The sequence below is a fragment of the Enoplosus armatus genome, chromosome 15 (genome assembly GCF_043641665.1).
Source record: "Enoplosus armatus isolate fEnoArm2 chromosome 15, fEnoArm2.hap1, whole genome shotgun sequence".
NCBI lineage: Eukaryota > Metazoa > Chordata > Actinopteri > Centrarchiformes > Enoplosidae > Enoplosus > Enoplosus armatus.
The window spans coordinates 9,619,554-9,636,221 of NC_092194.1; the positions used below are offsets into that span (position 1 = coordinate 9,619,554).

Genomic DNA, 16,668 nt, shown 5'->3' on the forward strand with positions numbered 1-16,668 from the left:
CTTTTTCACAGAAGAGTGGCGTTCATAAATCTTTGATGAGTTCATGCAGGGTGTCTTTGCCAAGCCTTCCCTTGGGACATGTAGTAGTGTTCCTTTAGTGGTATGGCCATTAGGAAATAACAAGGAGTTCAAGGCCACAGAGGAAGCTTATTTCCAAGACACTGAGAAGAGAGTGAATAATGCTCAGATAGGAAATGTGCCCACTGGCCCTGCGAGGCTAAACAATGCAGCACTCTTAAATGTGTTTGATGCAGGCTGGAGGTTTAGCCTACTGTCTGTATTTCCCAGTGGTGTAACATCTCGCTGATGACTCCCTTGTGTCAATCCAGCTTGACCTGCCTCCTCTCGTAGTAATTCCCCCTGAACTCTTCCCCCACCACCGTGGCACAGAACCCGCCTCCGGCCACCTCACCCAACCCCCTGCCCCCAGTCCCCACTGAATCCTCCAGTCTTTCCCCTCCTCCTCTCTTTACCCTCCCTTCTGGTTTCCTGATGCCAAGGCAATCCAGCAATTGTCCCACATAATTCCCCAGCCTTCACCCTGCGGACCATGTGACATCTGCTCCCCAGCCCTGTGCTCGCTCAGCGATTATAGCACTCAGAGCATCCAGGAGATTTAGTCCCAGTAATCTACTCACTAGCAGGCTAAGGAAGACACAACCTCTGTGACGAGGACAGGAGGCTGCTGGCAACGCTGTCGTCCTCATGCAGCTCCTCCTAGCTAATTATACGGTCATTTGTGTTTTGATTTGTTCAGGACAGCTCAGACCTTAGTGTGCCCCTCTTGATCCCACACACAGAAATACCACACCTACCAATCAGATGCCCGCTGCCAGACTAGTTGCTGATTAAAAGCTGTTTAAAGGACAGTTGTAGCTCAGTGGCTCCAAACCTTTTTGCCTTGTGAAGTATTATCTACTTGTAACCCCTCATCACCGGCAGCATTCTTTACTTTATTTCTAGAGGCCTGAAGAGGCAAAATCATCCAGTAACTCAAAAGAAAGAGAAACATCAGAGGAAATTCTTAAAAAATGAACAGAATTTTATGCAGCAGATATGTTTTTTTATGGTTCTTATCTTGTTAATTATCTCAAGACCCTGCAGATTTATGTTGCGACCCCTTGTCAATCCTGTGTACTTTACATCACGGCTAACAATTTGCTAACATGCTGCTGTGTTTTAGGAATTTCAATGTATTTTTCTATGGTTCCCAATCACTGGTTTTCATTCATATGATATGAAAATCTATCGGCAGACTTTTGAAACTTGAGTTGTGTAATCCATCATAGTGAACACAATGACATATATATATATGTCTATATATAATGCATTTTGTTATATTATTATTATGAGGTCATGCAGTGTGGACTTTTCGAGCCAATCGTTCCAATATAATGTAATATTGACAAAAACATGAGCTTGCTTTTAAAAGTGGTCAGCAAAAAAATTGCTAACATGCTAGCATGGTCCATTAGAGTAGCTATGAGTGTGTACGTCCTCAAACATATATATATATATAATGTATATATTTATTTATTTTTGTGTATTTGTGGATCACAATGCCACAAATTGCCACAGAGGTGAGCTTGAGTTTGACACTATGTGGATGGATGACAGCCGCTTTCAGACAATCAGCTTCCAGCAACACTGACAGCCAGTCATCTAGCTTTCCTTACAGTGAGCTGCCAAAGAGTTGACCTCTGTTAGCGTAGCATTTAGCACTCTGACACCATCCAGGGATACTGTAGTCTGACGGGGGATATTATGAGTGAGATGAAAAGCGTTAGGGGTGATGCTGTGCATCTCTACATTAATTACATTTAAAAGGTTTTCCTTGGAGTGATGGTGGAGGTAACTGAGCCAATGACCACTAATCCTGAGTTAAGAGGGGTAGCCTCCACTATGCCAGGAGATATCTGGAGAATGTTTAAGAAATATAAAGTGTTATTCAGAGAAAGCAACACTGTTAACCAGGTCCTTCAACTCAAAGCAGACTCATTTTCCAGCTTTCATTTCTACCTTTCTACTGTGCTCTCCCTCTCCCTCTGTGCCTTTCTCTCCTGCTCCTGGCCTCATCATAAACCCTTCCAGCATCTCGTATCCTCTCCGTAATTCAGCAGCGAAGGGATTAGCCTGCGCCCGTGTCTCGCTGCCTTATCAGTTGCGGGCAGGGAGGGCTGTGCAGTCACGCCGCATCCATCCCCGCTGCCTCCGCAATAGGCTGGGCCACGAAAAAAACCCTCCCACCCCCATCTCAACCAACCTTTACACATACCCAGCACTTCAACCTGCATGCACACCTTCCCAGGTGATATTTACTGCTTAACCTTCAGCCCGACCCCACACATAAGCTCATGCACATGCAAATACTCACTCAGAGCTCAGGATTAGGAAAGACCTGTAACCTGTCCTGTTGAGGTGCGTACAAGCCTCAGATGTTTAATGGCAGAGCTGTATCTGAGGCTGTGATGCCTGTCTGTGATAATCGATCCCTCCTGTTAGCACACAGCAGCCCTATCAGTCAGGAGGATAGTTGTTAGTGAGGGTGTGACAGGCTGTCACTATTGAGGAGCTCATTTGTTCATTGTGTGACTCTCTATCATGCCTCTGCAGATCAGTTCTTGTGTGGACGAAAACAGCATCACCATTTGCCTACACTTTCTGTCTTTTCTGAGCAGAATCAGCCTGGCTCAAGGTTATCATAGTTTTTAAAAATATTTTTGAAATCAGGGTAATGCACAGGAACATTCTTCCTTAGGTAGACTAGAAAAAGGGGGCTGTCGTCCTGTCGTTTTCCTGCTGCTTGCTGGTGATGAGAGTGTGTCTCTGTTTCACGTGCCGACGGCCGTGTCTCAGCATTCGAGACGCCCTCCTCGAGCTTTCCCCCTGTGATCTCATCTCCATGCAGACAGAGCGTCTCTCTTTCGCTCTTTCCTCCCCCGTTTGATGGATTTAGCCCTCAGACGAGGCCATGCCTGTGCATCCCAATGACCTTGTTCATAAATAATGAGCCCGCGTGTATGCGTGCGTGTGTCTGTGCATGCTGATCAGGTGGTTACTGCACTGACCCCCAGCAAGAGTTCCCAGTATCACATGAAGAGGAGGGGGGAGCATTTGAATTTGACTTTGCTTTCTTTCTGTCAAGGTCTGTGTGTGTGTTTAATGCTCCGTGTGTGGCTGTCAAACCCTAAATGACTTCATGGTTTTCACCCTGTTGTATCCAAATGTTCCGTAATTGTCCATTTGCTCTTTCAGGACAGGATTACAGGGGGGATTATTAGCCACCATGCTCTTTCACTCTTTCTGTTTGTGTTTGCAGTTTTGGAGCTTATGCGGTAATGCTCTCACACCCAAACGTGGTGTTTTTGGCAAAACGGGGGACCTCCAAACCATCCTCTGCCTTGCCTGCGCCAAGGACGAGGTCACATATTCAGGTGCCTTGAATGGTGACATCTATGTGTGGAAAGGGATCAACCTGATGAGGACGGTGCAAGGGGCTCATGGGGTGAGTTCATAAGATCAGCGTGCTTTTGTGCTTTTTGGCTCAGGCAGATTTCGCATACCCACCGTGCCGCACCACATACAAAAAAATCACAGTGACAGCACCTCGTAAACTGAACCAGGGTAGAAGTCATGCATACTGGCTACATTTGATTCTGCTCAGTAGAAAAGGATCAGCCTTTTGCTCCACAGGATTAAATGATATCTATTGGATCAACAGCTGGGTGAGGGGATGGGTGGATGGGGGAGGAGATAATAACTACAGTACATGTTCATTCCTGCTTTTTGTACCAGCAAATGTCTCACTGGGGGTTTAACAAGGGGCCTCCTTGTGTCTACAAACACTCTTAGCCAAAGGAGGCCATCAGTAGAGCTTTCCAGTAATAAAAAAAATGACACCTCCCATTACCTTGTTCTGTGTTATCTTGAGGCCACAGTAGCAGGTTCGTAATTGTGACATCCTTGTTAAACAAATGCCTGGCTGAGCAGCAGCAGCACTATGCGGTCTGCAGCTGGGGCTGGTTCTGTCGTTGCTCATTTGTTGTGCAGATCCTCACTGACAGCCTGTCATTTCCTCCAGTCAGGGATTTTCAGCATGAATGTCTGTGAAGAGGGCTTTGCCACCGGGGGCCGAGACGGCTGCGTCCGGCTGTGGGATCTCAACTTCAAACCAATTACTGTCATTGATCTCAGGGAAACAGACCAAGGATATAAAGGTGATGTCAAACTACCTCCTTTTTCCTTTAATCTGAGTGCAGAAAGGTTGCAGGCCAAAGTGTGGTCTCCTGAGGCACTGGAAGAACTGTAAAATCTACGAAAGACAACACCCTTTATGCCATTTCTGTTTTCCTTACTAACATTCTCCTTCTTGTTTTCTATTTTCTCCATCTCTTGTATTTATAATCTCGGACCTAACAGTAGCTAGAGGTGAAAATAGCCGAGGTGGGTAATGTCAAGGCGGGCGGAGTTAATAACCATGTCAGTCTGTTTGTAGCAGTCCCCACATTGTTCTGCTGTTCCTCTTGTTGTTAGTGAGTCCAAGCTCTGTTGCAGTTTTACGCCGTATACAGATGTCATGTTCACATATGTATACAGCACACGCTTCCTCCATCTTTTTCTCGATGTATTACCCAGAGTCAGTTGCAGATTGGCTTGACAACATAGGCTGTCATTGTATTCTCCGTCCTAGGTAGCCTGCAGATGGCTATTTACACCTCCTGTCTTTATTATCCCTGTCATGTCTCTTATAATGACTGTATAAGCGTTAGCAAATGTCTGTCTGCTTTCATGTTAATGTGCTTTTTTAATTTCTTTCTGGTTTTGAAGTGCATTTGTTTTGTTTTTTTGATAGGGCTGTCTGTGCGCAGCGTGTGCTGGCGGGGAGATCACATCCTGGTGGGCACGCAGGACAGCGAGATCTTCGAGGTGGTGGTCCACGACCGCAACAAGCCCTTCCTCATCATGCAGGGTCACTGTGAGGGCGAGCTGTGGGCACTCGCTGTCCACCCCACCAAGCCTCTGGCCATGACAGGAAGTGATGATCGCTCAGTCAGGTGAAGTTTCAGTATTAACCTGAGAGTACGATGTCATAAACCAAGCACAGGCACCTCAAATATCATTGCCATGGTTGTTCGACTCTATGTAATCTCATCAGTGCTTTGCCTCTTCATTTGTCCTACTCCTCTGTGTCTAAAGGCTATGGAGCCTCATCGATCATGCTCTGATAGCTCGCTGTAACATGGAGGAGCCGATCCGCTGTGCAGCCGTGAGCACTGATGGCATTCACCTGGCGCTGGGAATGAAGGATGGTTCCTTCACCGTTCTCAGAGTCAGGTGGGTACACAATCCAAAGGCCAAATGGGAAATTTTGATGTTCTGTGAATGGCCGCCATGATGAAGAGCTTTATCATACTGTGTCCATTTCACCTCCTCATTCAAACTACATTTCTACCCTGCAGAGATATGACAGAGGTGGTCCACATCAAGGACAGGAAGGAGGCCATCCATGAGTTGAAGTATTCCCCCGATGGGGCCCACTTGGCTGTTGGCTCTAATGATAACTCAGTGGACATCTATGGTGTGGTGCAGAGGTACAAGAAAGTGGGCGAGTGCATCGGCTCCAACAGCTTCATCACACACATGGACTGGTCCACGGACAGCAAGTACCTGCAGACCAATGATGGCAGCGGCAGGAGGCTCTTCTACAGGATGCCAAGTAAGTCCACGTTGCCAAAAAAGCAATGTTGCTTTGATGTAATATTGTCACAGAGCTTCTTTGTGAGATAAAATGTTTCTGTCTCCTGTTGAGGTGGGAAGGAGGTGACCAACAGGGAGGAGCTGAAATTGGTACAGTGGGCTTCATGGACATGTGTGTTGGGCCCTGAGGTTAATGGAATATGGCCCAAGTACTCAGATATCAATGACATCAACTCTGTGGAGGCTAACTTTAACAATCAAGTCTTAGTAACAGCTGACGACTACGGATTAGTCAAACTTTTACGATATCCATGTGTAAAAAAAGGTAAAGATTTTTAAGGACAGTCAAGTACAGAAGTTGTGATATTATTATCTACTTGTGTTACTGATATGTTTCCTCTTGATTTTAGGTGCAAAATTTAAAAAGTATTTAGGTCATTCAGCCCACATAACCAACGCCAGATGGTCACATGACTACCAGTGGGTCATAACTATTGGTGGCGCTGATCACTCAGTGTTCCAGTGGAAGTTTGTTCCTGAAAGAAAGTCTAAAGAAGCTCTGCATATAGCACCACAAGGTAAGCTGATACCCTGCCACGGTCACTATTTAACCATAATGTGGGAGTATGTTTGCCCAAAAAAGAGGATTTAGGGGATTTAGAGGATTTTACCGTCTAATCAATCCAATTAGGAATATTACAGTGTTACGTTGTAATGTTACTTTGTGTGGAGTCCAGGGACTTGCATTACTGATATTACTTATTTCACAAAATCAGTGTCCCCTGCCAACAAGACATTATCAAATTAGACTAAGTGATGGAAATTTTGGTGTCTGCTCAATCTCCCACTCAAATACTGCAGAACAGTGTGCTGTTGGAAGAAAAGGAAGAAGCTAGCCTGGCTCTCTCCAAAGTTACAGAAATATGCCTACCAACACTGCTGAAGCGCCCTTATTAACACGTTGTTTAATCCATACACAAATAGAAACATAAAAATGACAGTCAAGATAAAAACAAAGAAAGCCATTGTGTTTCTGGTAGGCATATTTTTTAAATTTTGGACAGAGCCAGGTTAGCTGCTTCCCCTTGCTTCCAATCTTTGTACTTCTAGACTAATCACCTCCTGGCTCTAGCTCCATACTTCTTGGGAATATCTTGGGAAATACACTTACTCACTTTCTTACAGAGAGTTAGATGAGTTGATACCACTCTCATGTCTATATGCTAAATATGAAGCTCCCACGAGCAGCCAGTTAGTTTAGCTTAGCACAAAGACTGCAAACAGCCTGGCTCTGTCCAGCGGGAACAAAATCCACCTTCCAGCACATCTAATGCTGACTATTTAATTACGTTATGTTTGTTGTTTCCCCCTGTTTCCAGTCTTTGTACTATGCTAGGCTAACAGACTGCTGGTAGTAACTTCACATTTACCGTACAGACATGAATCAATCTTCTCGAATAAGCCTATTTCCCAGATGTCAAACTACTCTTTTGAAGTCAGCTTATGTGTCACTAGTATCTGTCTGAAAGCAAGACTATTTCCACAGTAACTGTGATAATGCCAACCCATTTAAAGAAATAATATGTCACAGTACATTTCTTAGTTACCTATTAGAGGTTATATGAATGTAACTGGCTGTTACGTAATGTGCACCCATACTGCTCCCACCAGCCTTGAACTTGATGTGCTGAACCACCAGAGAGCAATGTACTAGATTGTTCCCTTGCCATACTTTCTTCCATGAACTACCATTTCCATAAAGCTCTGCAGAGGAACGACCATCACATTAATTAAGACAAATCCAATAAAAGTGAATGAAGCTTGGAAAGTATAATTGCATTGTCATTCCCAAGTCATATTTTTTTTCCAGAGACAGAGCGCAGCTGTGCTTTCTGAAATTAAAGCACATACTAACTGCCTTTCCTTTTAATTTTCCTAATGGATCTTGTGAGTAGCCGCCCTTAGCTGCCAGTTCTGCTTATTGCCTTGTCTTGGCACGGCTTTACTCTGCTGCATCAGCATTTTTATACATTTGTCTTGAGCGATGTCACTGCGAAGCACGACTGCCTGATAGATAGGAGGTGTCACAGTATTATTACATGATTGACCCTCACTTCCACTGAAACATGGTGCAGTATTTCTTCACTGTGTGTGCAGTGGGATATTTGTCTGATTTAGAGGCAGGGGAAGGATTTCACTGGCGAGATGTGATGCAACCTTGTATCTGCCCGCAGAGACCTTGGCAGACTCTAACAGTGAAGAGTCGGACTCTGATCAGTCAGACGTACCTGAGATGGACTCAGAAATCGAGCAGGAGACGCAGCTCACCTATCGACGACAGGTTTGTGATCACATCAGCGATGTTCCCCTTTCGCACACATCTCCCTGAAAATCCGATTTGTTACTAAACAAAGAATGAACACACCTTTTCTACATGTATCCAGGTTTATAAAGAAGATCTACCTCAGCTCAAAGAGCAGTGCAAGGAGAAGCATCGAGCAACGGCCATGAAGAAGAGAGAGCGAGCACCTGGGAGCGGCGTGAAGCTACACTTCATTCATGGGTAGACTTTCTCTGTAGCATCATAAAAGAGAAAATCTGGACAGGCCGATATTGTAAGATGAATTTCAAGTAGTAGCTTGTTTTATTTCTTTTTTTTATTTTGTTTGCAGCTACAGGGGTTATGATTGCAGGAGCAACCTGTTTTACACCCAGACCGGGGAGATAGTCTACCATGTAGCTGCCATTGGGGTTGTGTACAACAGACAGCAGAATACCCAGCGTTTCTACATGGGCCATGATGATGACATCCTCTGTCTGGCTATCCACCCCCTGAAGGACTTTGTAGCAACAGGCCAGGTAGCTGCCAGCACTTCAAACATAAAATCTACTTTTTTTTAGTGTAGTTTATGTCTCCTCAGAGATGAGCTGAGAGATGCTGGAGATTCTTCATGAGTAAATGGGTTGAATTAAGTAGATTATCCTCATACTTTGAATGTTTTTGTCCGTCCAGGTCGGCAGAGATTCCTCCATCCACATATGGGACACAGAAACGTTAAAACCCATGTCTGTGTTGAAGGGTTTCCACCAGCTCGGAGTGTGCGCTCTGGACTTTTCTGGTAACACTTCTCTCAGACTGCTTTTAGTTTTCCTTTCCAGACAGATTCAACGTAACATACTTTTTTGTATTCACAAATCCTTCCAGACACCCTGCTTTCACAGGGGAACAAAAAACGTCTTTCACACATAAAAGAAACGGGCAAATTCACAAGACACCCAATTTACAAGCAACACTGAAAAACCTATTTCTGCTGTCTTTTAGTCGCTGCAGTCTGGCAACATCAAGGTAGAGCTGCGCATCTCGCTTCCTTTAATTGGCCCTAGACAGAGGCAGCACAGTGATCTGTATGTCAGTGTCAGTGAATCACCTGCCGTAGATCAAACCCACCGGGCTCCTTTCATGTTGCTAACAAGGGCCAAACTTCACTGAACCAAAGCAGGAGCTGGCTCTGTCTGTGCTGTACTGAATGCTTTTTGGTTTTCCCTCCTCAGCGGATGGCAAACGGCTGGCCTCGGTGGGCCTGGACGACAATCACACCATTGTGCTGTGGGACTGGAGGAAGGGGGAGAAGCTCTCTGCCATGCGGTTAGTACAGTTATATTAGAGCTGCAGGCCTTTCAGCTCGCAGCATCTGCTGTCCCCACATCCCGAAAGCTTTGACAAACCTTCCTGTTAATTCTGAAGATTGTTTGAGCTCTTTTAGTTTAAATATGGACATTTATGAATGAGGGCTAAATTGAAGCCACTTTTCTGTGCAGGGCTAACAGCATGATTGATGGAGGAGAGGAAGAAGGGGAAATTCCTTTTAGATTGCAAGGCTGCTCCACTGCAACACTTAACCCTGCCAGAGCCTGAACGGTTAGAGTAGGAGGTTGCCCCAGGGCCCCATCTGTAGATCCATAATTAAAGAGAATTACTTCCAATTTACATCTTCCATGGGCCTATCCTGAGTTTGTGCACTTGATACAACAGAAATTATTCTGACAAGGAAACATATTAAGAAAAAAATTCTGGGGTACAAAAACAACACATAAAAAGCGAATGGGTATATAAAAAGTATAAATGAAAAGCAGTAACAGCGAAGTAGCAAAAACAATCACACACCTATGAATTTGTCCAGATGGCTATATCAAATTGGACCATTATTTATTTTATATAAATATAAAAGTCCACATCTTAAAAGTGCATAGAAAATAAAGGAAAACTAACTCTAGGAGTGTCCAAGGCGACATAATCCTGACCTCAAGTGTGACAGACTGATTTCCTGTACCTCTGGAGACAATGATGCAAATGATCGGTGTGTACATAGGATGTAAACAATACATGCGATCAGATATGGGGCACACACACCAGGCTTGTACATTTGATGCAAGTGGATTACCTTACCAGACCTTCATTATGAATTTGCTGAGAAAGCATGAGAGGTGTTAATTTTTCAGAACATAATGTGGGATTTTCAATTTCACGGCAGGTGAAATTATGTAACCCGGAAACCAGAGAGTACCAGAAGTATCTAACTGGAAAACATCCGCATCCCAAAATATCTCTGCTTTTGCTTTGTTGCTCGCCCTACTTGATGTTCATATTTAGTATCTACTCCATTGAAATTCCCCCTGGCTAGTTTGGAGCAGTGCATTGCGGGTTGCTCTCCTGCGTGTTGTGTGCCAAGCTCTCACTGCAGCTCAGGGACAGCTTGGAGCTGCACTAATCTCCTTTGCAGACCCTGGTGGGCAGTGCAGTGAGGCGGGCAGAGGGAAATGGGGCCTGACAGAGCCTAGCTTGTGCACCGCCACTGTCTAGTCCTCAGCTGGGAGAGGAGGATCGGGTGTGAGAGGGAGAGGCTGAGAAAGCGTGTAGGGTGGGAATATGGGGAGGTGAGAGATTGGCAAGGAAGGGCTAAGATAGAGGAAGGAGAAGGGCGTAATGTTTCTTTAGCTTCACCGAGGCTGAGAGTAATGCAGCAGCACTAATGGCAACGAGTAGAGAACTTGTCAGGTACGGTCCATTGCATTAGACAGGACCAGTGACTCATCCTCAGTGTGTATATTGTGCAATGCAATCAGAAATAAGCTTACTGTAACTTAGTTTTACCTGCTGTCTCCAAGTGTGTTTGTAATGCTTGTTAGGGAGCCAAAATACTACAATCCCTCTAGTGCCATGATCAGTTTATTCTTGAAAAACAAGTTGTATGAAACTTTAATAGACAGTATACATAATACAATACAGTTATACATAACACAGAAGAGGTTTTAACCCAAACCAGGAAGGAAAAGAAAAAAGTAATAAATCAACTTTATAATATAATGAATAATAATGAAATTCAATTCAATTCAATTTCTCTCAACATCATAGATAAGATAAGATATGATTATCCTTTATTAATCCCTCAGCGGGGAAATTTGCATTGTTACAGCAGCATACAAGATACGTGCAATAACAAGAGACATAAGTAGAAAATCAAGATATAATAAACAAAAACAATAAAAACTGTTATAAAAAAGCTACAACACCTATACTTTACAAATTTACAAGTTCACAGAACAAAATAAATAAAGGTAAAGGGATTATACTGTATTACGCATAGAGAGATGTAGATATTGCACCATTCGTTATACATTCAGAAATATGTGGATTGTCCATTTCGGTGTGTGTGTGTGTGTGGTCTACTGAGAGCAGTGCTGATTGTAAAGCCTGACAGCAGCCGGGAGGAAAGACATGTGGTACCTCACTGAAGGAGCTGCCCAGTGCTGCCAGAGTGGCCTGCATGGGGCGGGACATGTTCTTCCTCAGGGATGATAGCTTAGCCATCATCCGCCTTTCTCCCACAACTTCCACTGAGTCCAGGGGGCATCCCAGAACAGAGCTGGCCTTCCTAATCAGTCTGTCCAGTTTCTTCCTGTCAGCAGCTGAGATGCTGCTGTCCCAGCAGACCACTCCATAAAGGATGGCTGATGCCACCACCGAATCAAAGAAGGTCTTCAAGAGTGCCCCCTGCACTCCAAAAGACCTGAGTCTCCTGTGCAGATAGAGCCTGCTCTGGCCCTTCTTGTACAGTGCAGTTGTGTTGTCAGATGAAACATATAAACATCTTAAGTGAGTGGATGCATCATAAAAATGTTTTTCATGCATATTTTGTCAATTGGTTTTCAGGGGAAGCAAGGACAAGATATTTGTTGTCAAAATAAATCCCTACCTTCCTGACAAGCTCATCACTGCTGGTGTGAAACATATAAAGTTTTGGCATAAGGCTGGTAAGACCCCTGGGTTTTTTTTTTTGTCATTTTTATTGAATAGCACAGACTCTAGCAAGCAGAGGCTTAGCTGTGACATGTCATGCTGCGATTTGACTGTCTGTCTGTCTTTCAGGTGGTGGTCTAATTGGGCGCAAGGGAAACATGGGGAAGACAGAGACTATGATGTGTGCTGTGTACGGCTGGTCAGAGGAGATGGTATTTTCAGGCACATGCACGGGGGACATTTGCATCTGGAGGGACATGTTCCTGATGAAGACTGTCAAGGCTCATGACGGCCCTGTATTCAGTGTGCACGCTCTAGAAAAGGTACCGCAGGGAAAAAGGCCCTTTCATTGACCAGTGAGAATTTTTTTAAAAACATCTTAAAATATCTGAGTTCCTACTTCCCTCTCTTTTTTTAGTTGCAACTGTGGAAGTGGACAATATGGGCAAAAGTTTATATGTCGTGGCCATCTAGCCGACAGTTTGAGCAGCGTTATAAGCAACAGTTAACATGAAAAATCACATTAAATAATCAAGTGATGTTCATCTCATTAAACAACATGGACATATTTTGTGAGCTTTTATTTTAGGTGACAGATAAATCATGCTAACTTTATATTATTATCATGATTCTATTGCATCAGAATGAAATAAATGATGAACGTTAGTTTGGAAGTCAATTTTTCTATCTGTCTCCTTTTGTAGTGGGTTGTATGTAATATTACATTTGCTCTGACAGTGGCATGTTCAACTAACAGTAAATCATTGCAGTTTTAAATGTGCCAATATATTGTCCCTGTAGGGATTTGTGACTGGAGGAAAGGATGGAATAGTTGCTCTGTGGGATGACTCCTTCGAGAGATGCCTCAAGACCTACGCCATCAAGAGAGCAGTCCTAGCTCCAGGCTCGAAAGGTAAAGAGGATCATTTCTGGTTCCAGAGATGTAATATAGCCATCCAATCCATTTAAAACATTCAATGCCTTTAGCTGAAATGATGAAGATGAAGATTGTCTCATGTGTCCTGGTTCAAGCTAAGGTCTCTGACTTCATGCTCTAATTCATCGACTCTACAGGGTTGCTCTTGGAGGACAACCCGTCCATACGTGCCATATCTCTGGGCCATGGCCACATCCTGGTGGGGACCAAGAACGGAGAGATCTTAGAGGTGGACAAGAGTGGCCCCATCACTCTGCTGGTCCAGGTAACACACCAATAAGAATAACCCTGATGAGATCACACCAGCCGCGATGCCCATCAACATGTTGACGTTCCGACCCATGAGTACTCAGTAGTCATTACTACATTATTACATGAGTACTCAGTACTCATGGATTGGACTACACCCACATACTAACATACTGGGAAATAGTGATCCGCGACTTAAAACGGATGTGGGCCAGGGGCGTAAAGTCTTCCCTACTTCCTACCCATCTACTACTGGCGCCCTTACTCGGACCACAACTATCTTCGAACACTTCATCTCAACTCCACACCTGTAAAGTTTCGTGACTGAATCTTGCACGGTTGTGACACTATCGCTTTCAAAATCTGTCCAGAGACAGACATACATATAAACACCACACAGACACACGGTGAAAACAACACCAGCCACACGCTACAGCACATCAGATTCCACCTGAGCTTCATTATCTCAGACAGGGTATTCATGAGGAGGCTACCTGTAGTTTTTCTGCAGTATGATGAGCTGGAGTCTGTAAGGTGACTTTTTCCAACTTAGTAAAGAGTTGAAAATGCACTGACTGGCTGACTTCTAAGTTATTCTCTGACTTTTTTTGTGAAGGTTTCATTTTTATTGCGTTGTAATGAAGTGGCAGCACTGCTGTGAAACTTGGTGGTGTGTTCAAGGGTACTCTAAAAAAGGATTACTTTAGACATCCTTGAATACACCAATGTGACAACATGTTGAAGTGATGGATTACTTATCTAAAGCAAGTTTCAGGTCAGTGCACATTGATTTTCTGTATTGTGCTTAAATGAATGGAAAGCAGTGGCTACTTGGATGGTAGAAAATGTTTGTAAAACTGATGCTATGTTGTGGAGAAGGTGGGATGTTTAAGTGTCAAAGATAGTGGGCGTGAGGACTAATGTCATGTTCTTCACTCTGTATCTTGGAGATGTGCCTTGAGGTTTATGTAAAAGTCATATCTACCTCCTGAAAATCTTTATGGCTGCAAAATTAAAGAATTGCATGTTCTGCTTTGGAAAATGGTCAACAGTAATACATGCATATCCATTGGTTAAAACCAGCATAGCCCTGCAGTTACATTATAACACTTCTGCCTATTTTACACAGCAACGCAGAATCACCAAGGAGGTGGCTATAAACGGCGATGAAGTATTGCTGTTGAATGGGAGATTGTTAATTTAGTTAAGTGGTCCTGCAGTGTCTCCCAGGCTCCCCTGATTGTAGGCAGACAGAGTGAATGCTATTGATTGCCCTTTTCAAATGTCTTAAATTATACAAGCACATTGTGATGGATGGGATCAACTGATGAGAGAACCAAAGGTTGTCCTCAGTCACCTGTTGTATAAGCAGACTAACTATGTCAGGAATATCAAATATAAGCACAATGTGGGGTACATATGGTTAATCTGATTGATCAAGCCCACTGCTGATGTCAGAGAGGAGGGAAATATAAAGATTAGGCAGATGTTGTTGCTCTTCATATATGACCTTTTTTATCTATTAGGCACGTAAGTAAATTTAGCCACACCTAAACATAGAAGAAGAAAAAATCTGTACACAGAGCTAAGCAAAAAAATAAACGAAACAAAATGCACAATATTCAGGTTGAGTACATTATTTCTCTTCTTTTTTCCTTGATCACCTCACAGTGAGTTGACCAACTATGAATTAAATAATGATGCTATATTGTATGTGTCTGAAGGGTCACATGGAGGGTGAAGTGTGGGGCCTGGCCACTCATCCCCATCTTCCTCTCTGTGCCACCGTCAGCGATGACAAAACCCTGCGCATATGGGACCTCTCGCCCAGCCACTGCATGCTGGCTGTACGCAAGCTCAGAAAAGGTGAGTCACCACTCAGACACTAACAGATGAGTGTATTCTCCGACAGGAAGTGCACTGGTCCCAGGGCTTTACCAAACACGTTATCCTCCACAGGCGGCCGTTGCTGCTGCTTCTCCCCTGATGGCAAAGCGTTGGCGGTGGGCCTGAATGACGGCAGCTTCCTCATTGTGAACGCAGACACCCTGGAGGACCTGGTGTCCTTCCACCACCGCAAGGACATCATCTCTGATATCAGATTCTCTCCAGGTCTGTGGTTCACCTCCGCATTTCCTCACCCTTACAATAACTCCCCTCAAATCCTTGTCTGAGAAGTAAATGGGCCTCTAAACTCTGTGTGCCCTTCAAAGCATCTTAGTGTATGTAGGATGCTGTTCAGCAGGTATACATATTTCTCTCCCACTGTGAGTCGGGAAGAGATATTGCTGCAGGCCTGACCCAAATGAATGGCTTTCTGTAATAGGGCCAGATAGAGAGACAGCAAGCGGAATGGGAAAACAGTGGGGGTGGACAAAGTGAGAGCAAGAAACTAAACTCTCTTTCGCCTGGACACTTAACCTTAATCCACAATGCAACGGATCCTGTTTCTCAACCCAACACCCATGAGTCCCTGAGTGCCTACATCTTAGAGTAGAAGTCACTTTATAGAGCAGTGTAATGCTGAGCAGGAATGGGTTTTAACTTGGTTAACACACTTTTGAACCAAAGAGAACTCTTATTTAATTTATTTATTTTACAAAAATAAGTCTACAGCCATGCTGTGGGCTCTGTGAGTCTGTACTTAGGAATTCACGAAAAAAAACTGTCGAAAGTCAGTAATAACACAAATAAAAAAGAAGGGGAGCTGTTGAATACAGAAAAGTCAGAAATTTTGATTTGCTAATTATGTGCACAAAAACAGGCACTTAATGGCATATGAGCGCTCTTCATCAAGCCGCATCAGATCCCCGAGCTTGAAACACGTTGCAATTCACAGTAGTTACCAGACCATGCTGTTTTTTGTGTTCTTTATGACTGTATTTAGCTAAGTGCTAACATGCTAACAATAACAATGTTAACATTCTGATGTATAACAGGTAATGTTCACCATGTTCACCATCTTAGTTTGGTGTGTTGGCATGCTAACACTTGCCAATGAGTACTAAACACGAAGTACAGTTGAAGCTGATGGGAATGTCGTTAGTTTTGTAGGTATTTAGTCATTAAGTCATTGGACACATTAAATGATGATTAAAGATGGTGGCGCTAGAAAGGTTAAGAGATCACCAAAGTTATTAAAATTCATCCTGACGGGTAAATAAATGTACTAAATTTGATGATGAGTTGTTTTCAGACCAAACAACTGACAAACCAGCATTGCTATCTCTAAAAGTCCTCAGTTCTGTTGATACTTTGTTTGAACCTGATTGACACTTTTCTCTCTTTTGTTTGTTCAGGTGCTGGGAAGTACCTTGCAGTAGCATCAGGGGACACGTTTGTGGATATTTACAATGTAATGAGCAGCAAACGAGTTGGGGTGTGCAAAGGATGCCTCAACTACATTACCCATCTGGACTGGGATAAGAGAGGTAAACATGCTTCCTTAAATGCAATTGTCTGAGTAAGTCCTTGCAAATGACTGCTT

At 43.7% G+C, this 16,668-nt stretch overlaps 1 protein-coding gene across 3 annotated transcripts in view; it reads left to right on the forward strand.

The window, feature by feature from the left end:
* The window catches only part of eml5 (EMAP like 5), a 36,239-nt gene that overhangs the window by 9,916 nt on the left and 9,655 nt on the right, over positions 1 to 16,668 (forward strand). For all 3 annotated transcript variants that reach the window (XM_070919881.1, XM_070919880.1, XM_070919879.1), the window contains exons 5-23: positions 3,320 to 3,505; positions 4,082 to 4,217; positions 4,853 to 5,054; positions 5,197 to 5,334; positions 5,460 to 5,716; positions 5,810 to 6,022; positions 6,108 to 6,275; positions 7,932 to 8,038; positions 8,142 to 8,260; positions 8,370 to 8,556; positions 8,711 to 8,816; positions 9,250 to 9,343; positions 11,909 to 12,009; positions 12,125 to 12,318; positions 12,797 to 12,908; positions 13,070 to 13,197; positions 14,906 to 15,047; positions 15,141 to 15,293; positions 16,481 to 16,612. In XM_070919881.1, the coding sequence (XP_070775982.1) occupies positions 3,320 to 3,505; positions 4,082 to 4,217; positions 4,853 to 5,054; positions 5,197 to 5,334; positions 5,460 to 5,716; positions 5,810 to 6,022; positions 6,108 to 6,275; positions 7,932 to 8,038; positions 8,142 to 8,260; positions 8,370 to 8,556; positions 8,711 to 8,816; positions 9,250 to 9,343; positions 11,909 to 12,009; positions 12,125 to 12,318; positions 12,797 to 12,908; positions 13,070 to 13,197; positions 14,906 to 15,047; positions 15,141 to 15,293; positions 16,481 to 16,612 (2,875 nt within the window). The remainder of the gene's footprint in view (positions 1 to 3,319; positions 3,506 to 4,081; positions 4,218 to 4,852; positions 5,055 to 5,196; positions 5,335 to 5,459; positions 5,717 to 5,809; positions 6,023 to 6,107; positions 6,276 to 7,931; positions 8,039 to 8,141; positions 8,261 to 8,369; positions 8,557 to 8,710; positions 8,817 to 9,249; positions 9,344 to 11,908; positions 12,010 to 12,124; positions 12,319 to 12,796; positions 12,909 to 13,069; positions 13,198 to 14,905; positions 15,048 to 15,140; positions 15,294 to 16,480; positions 16,613 to 16,668) is intronic.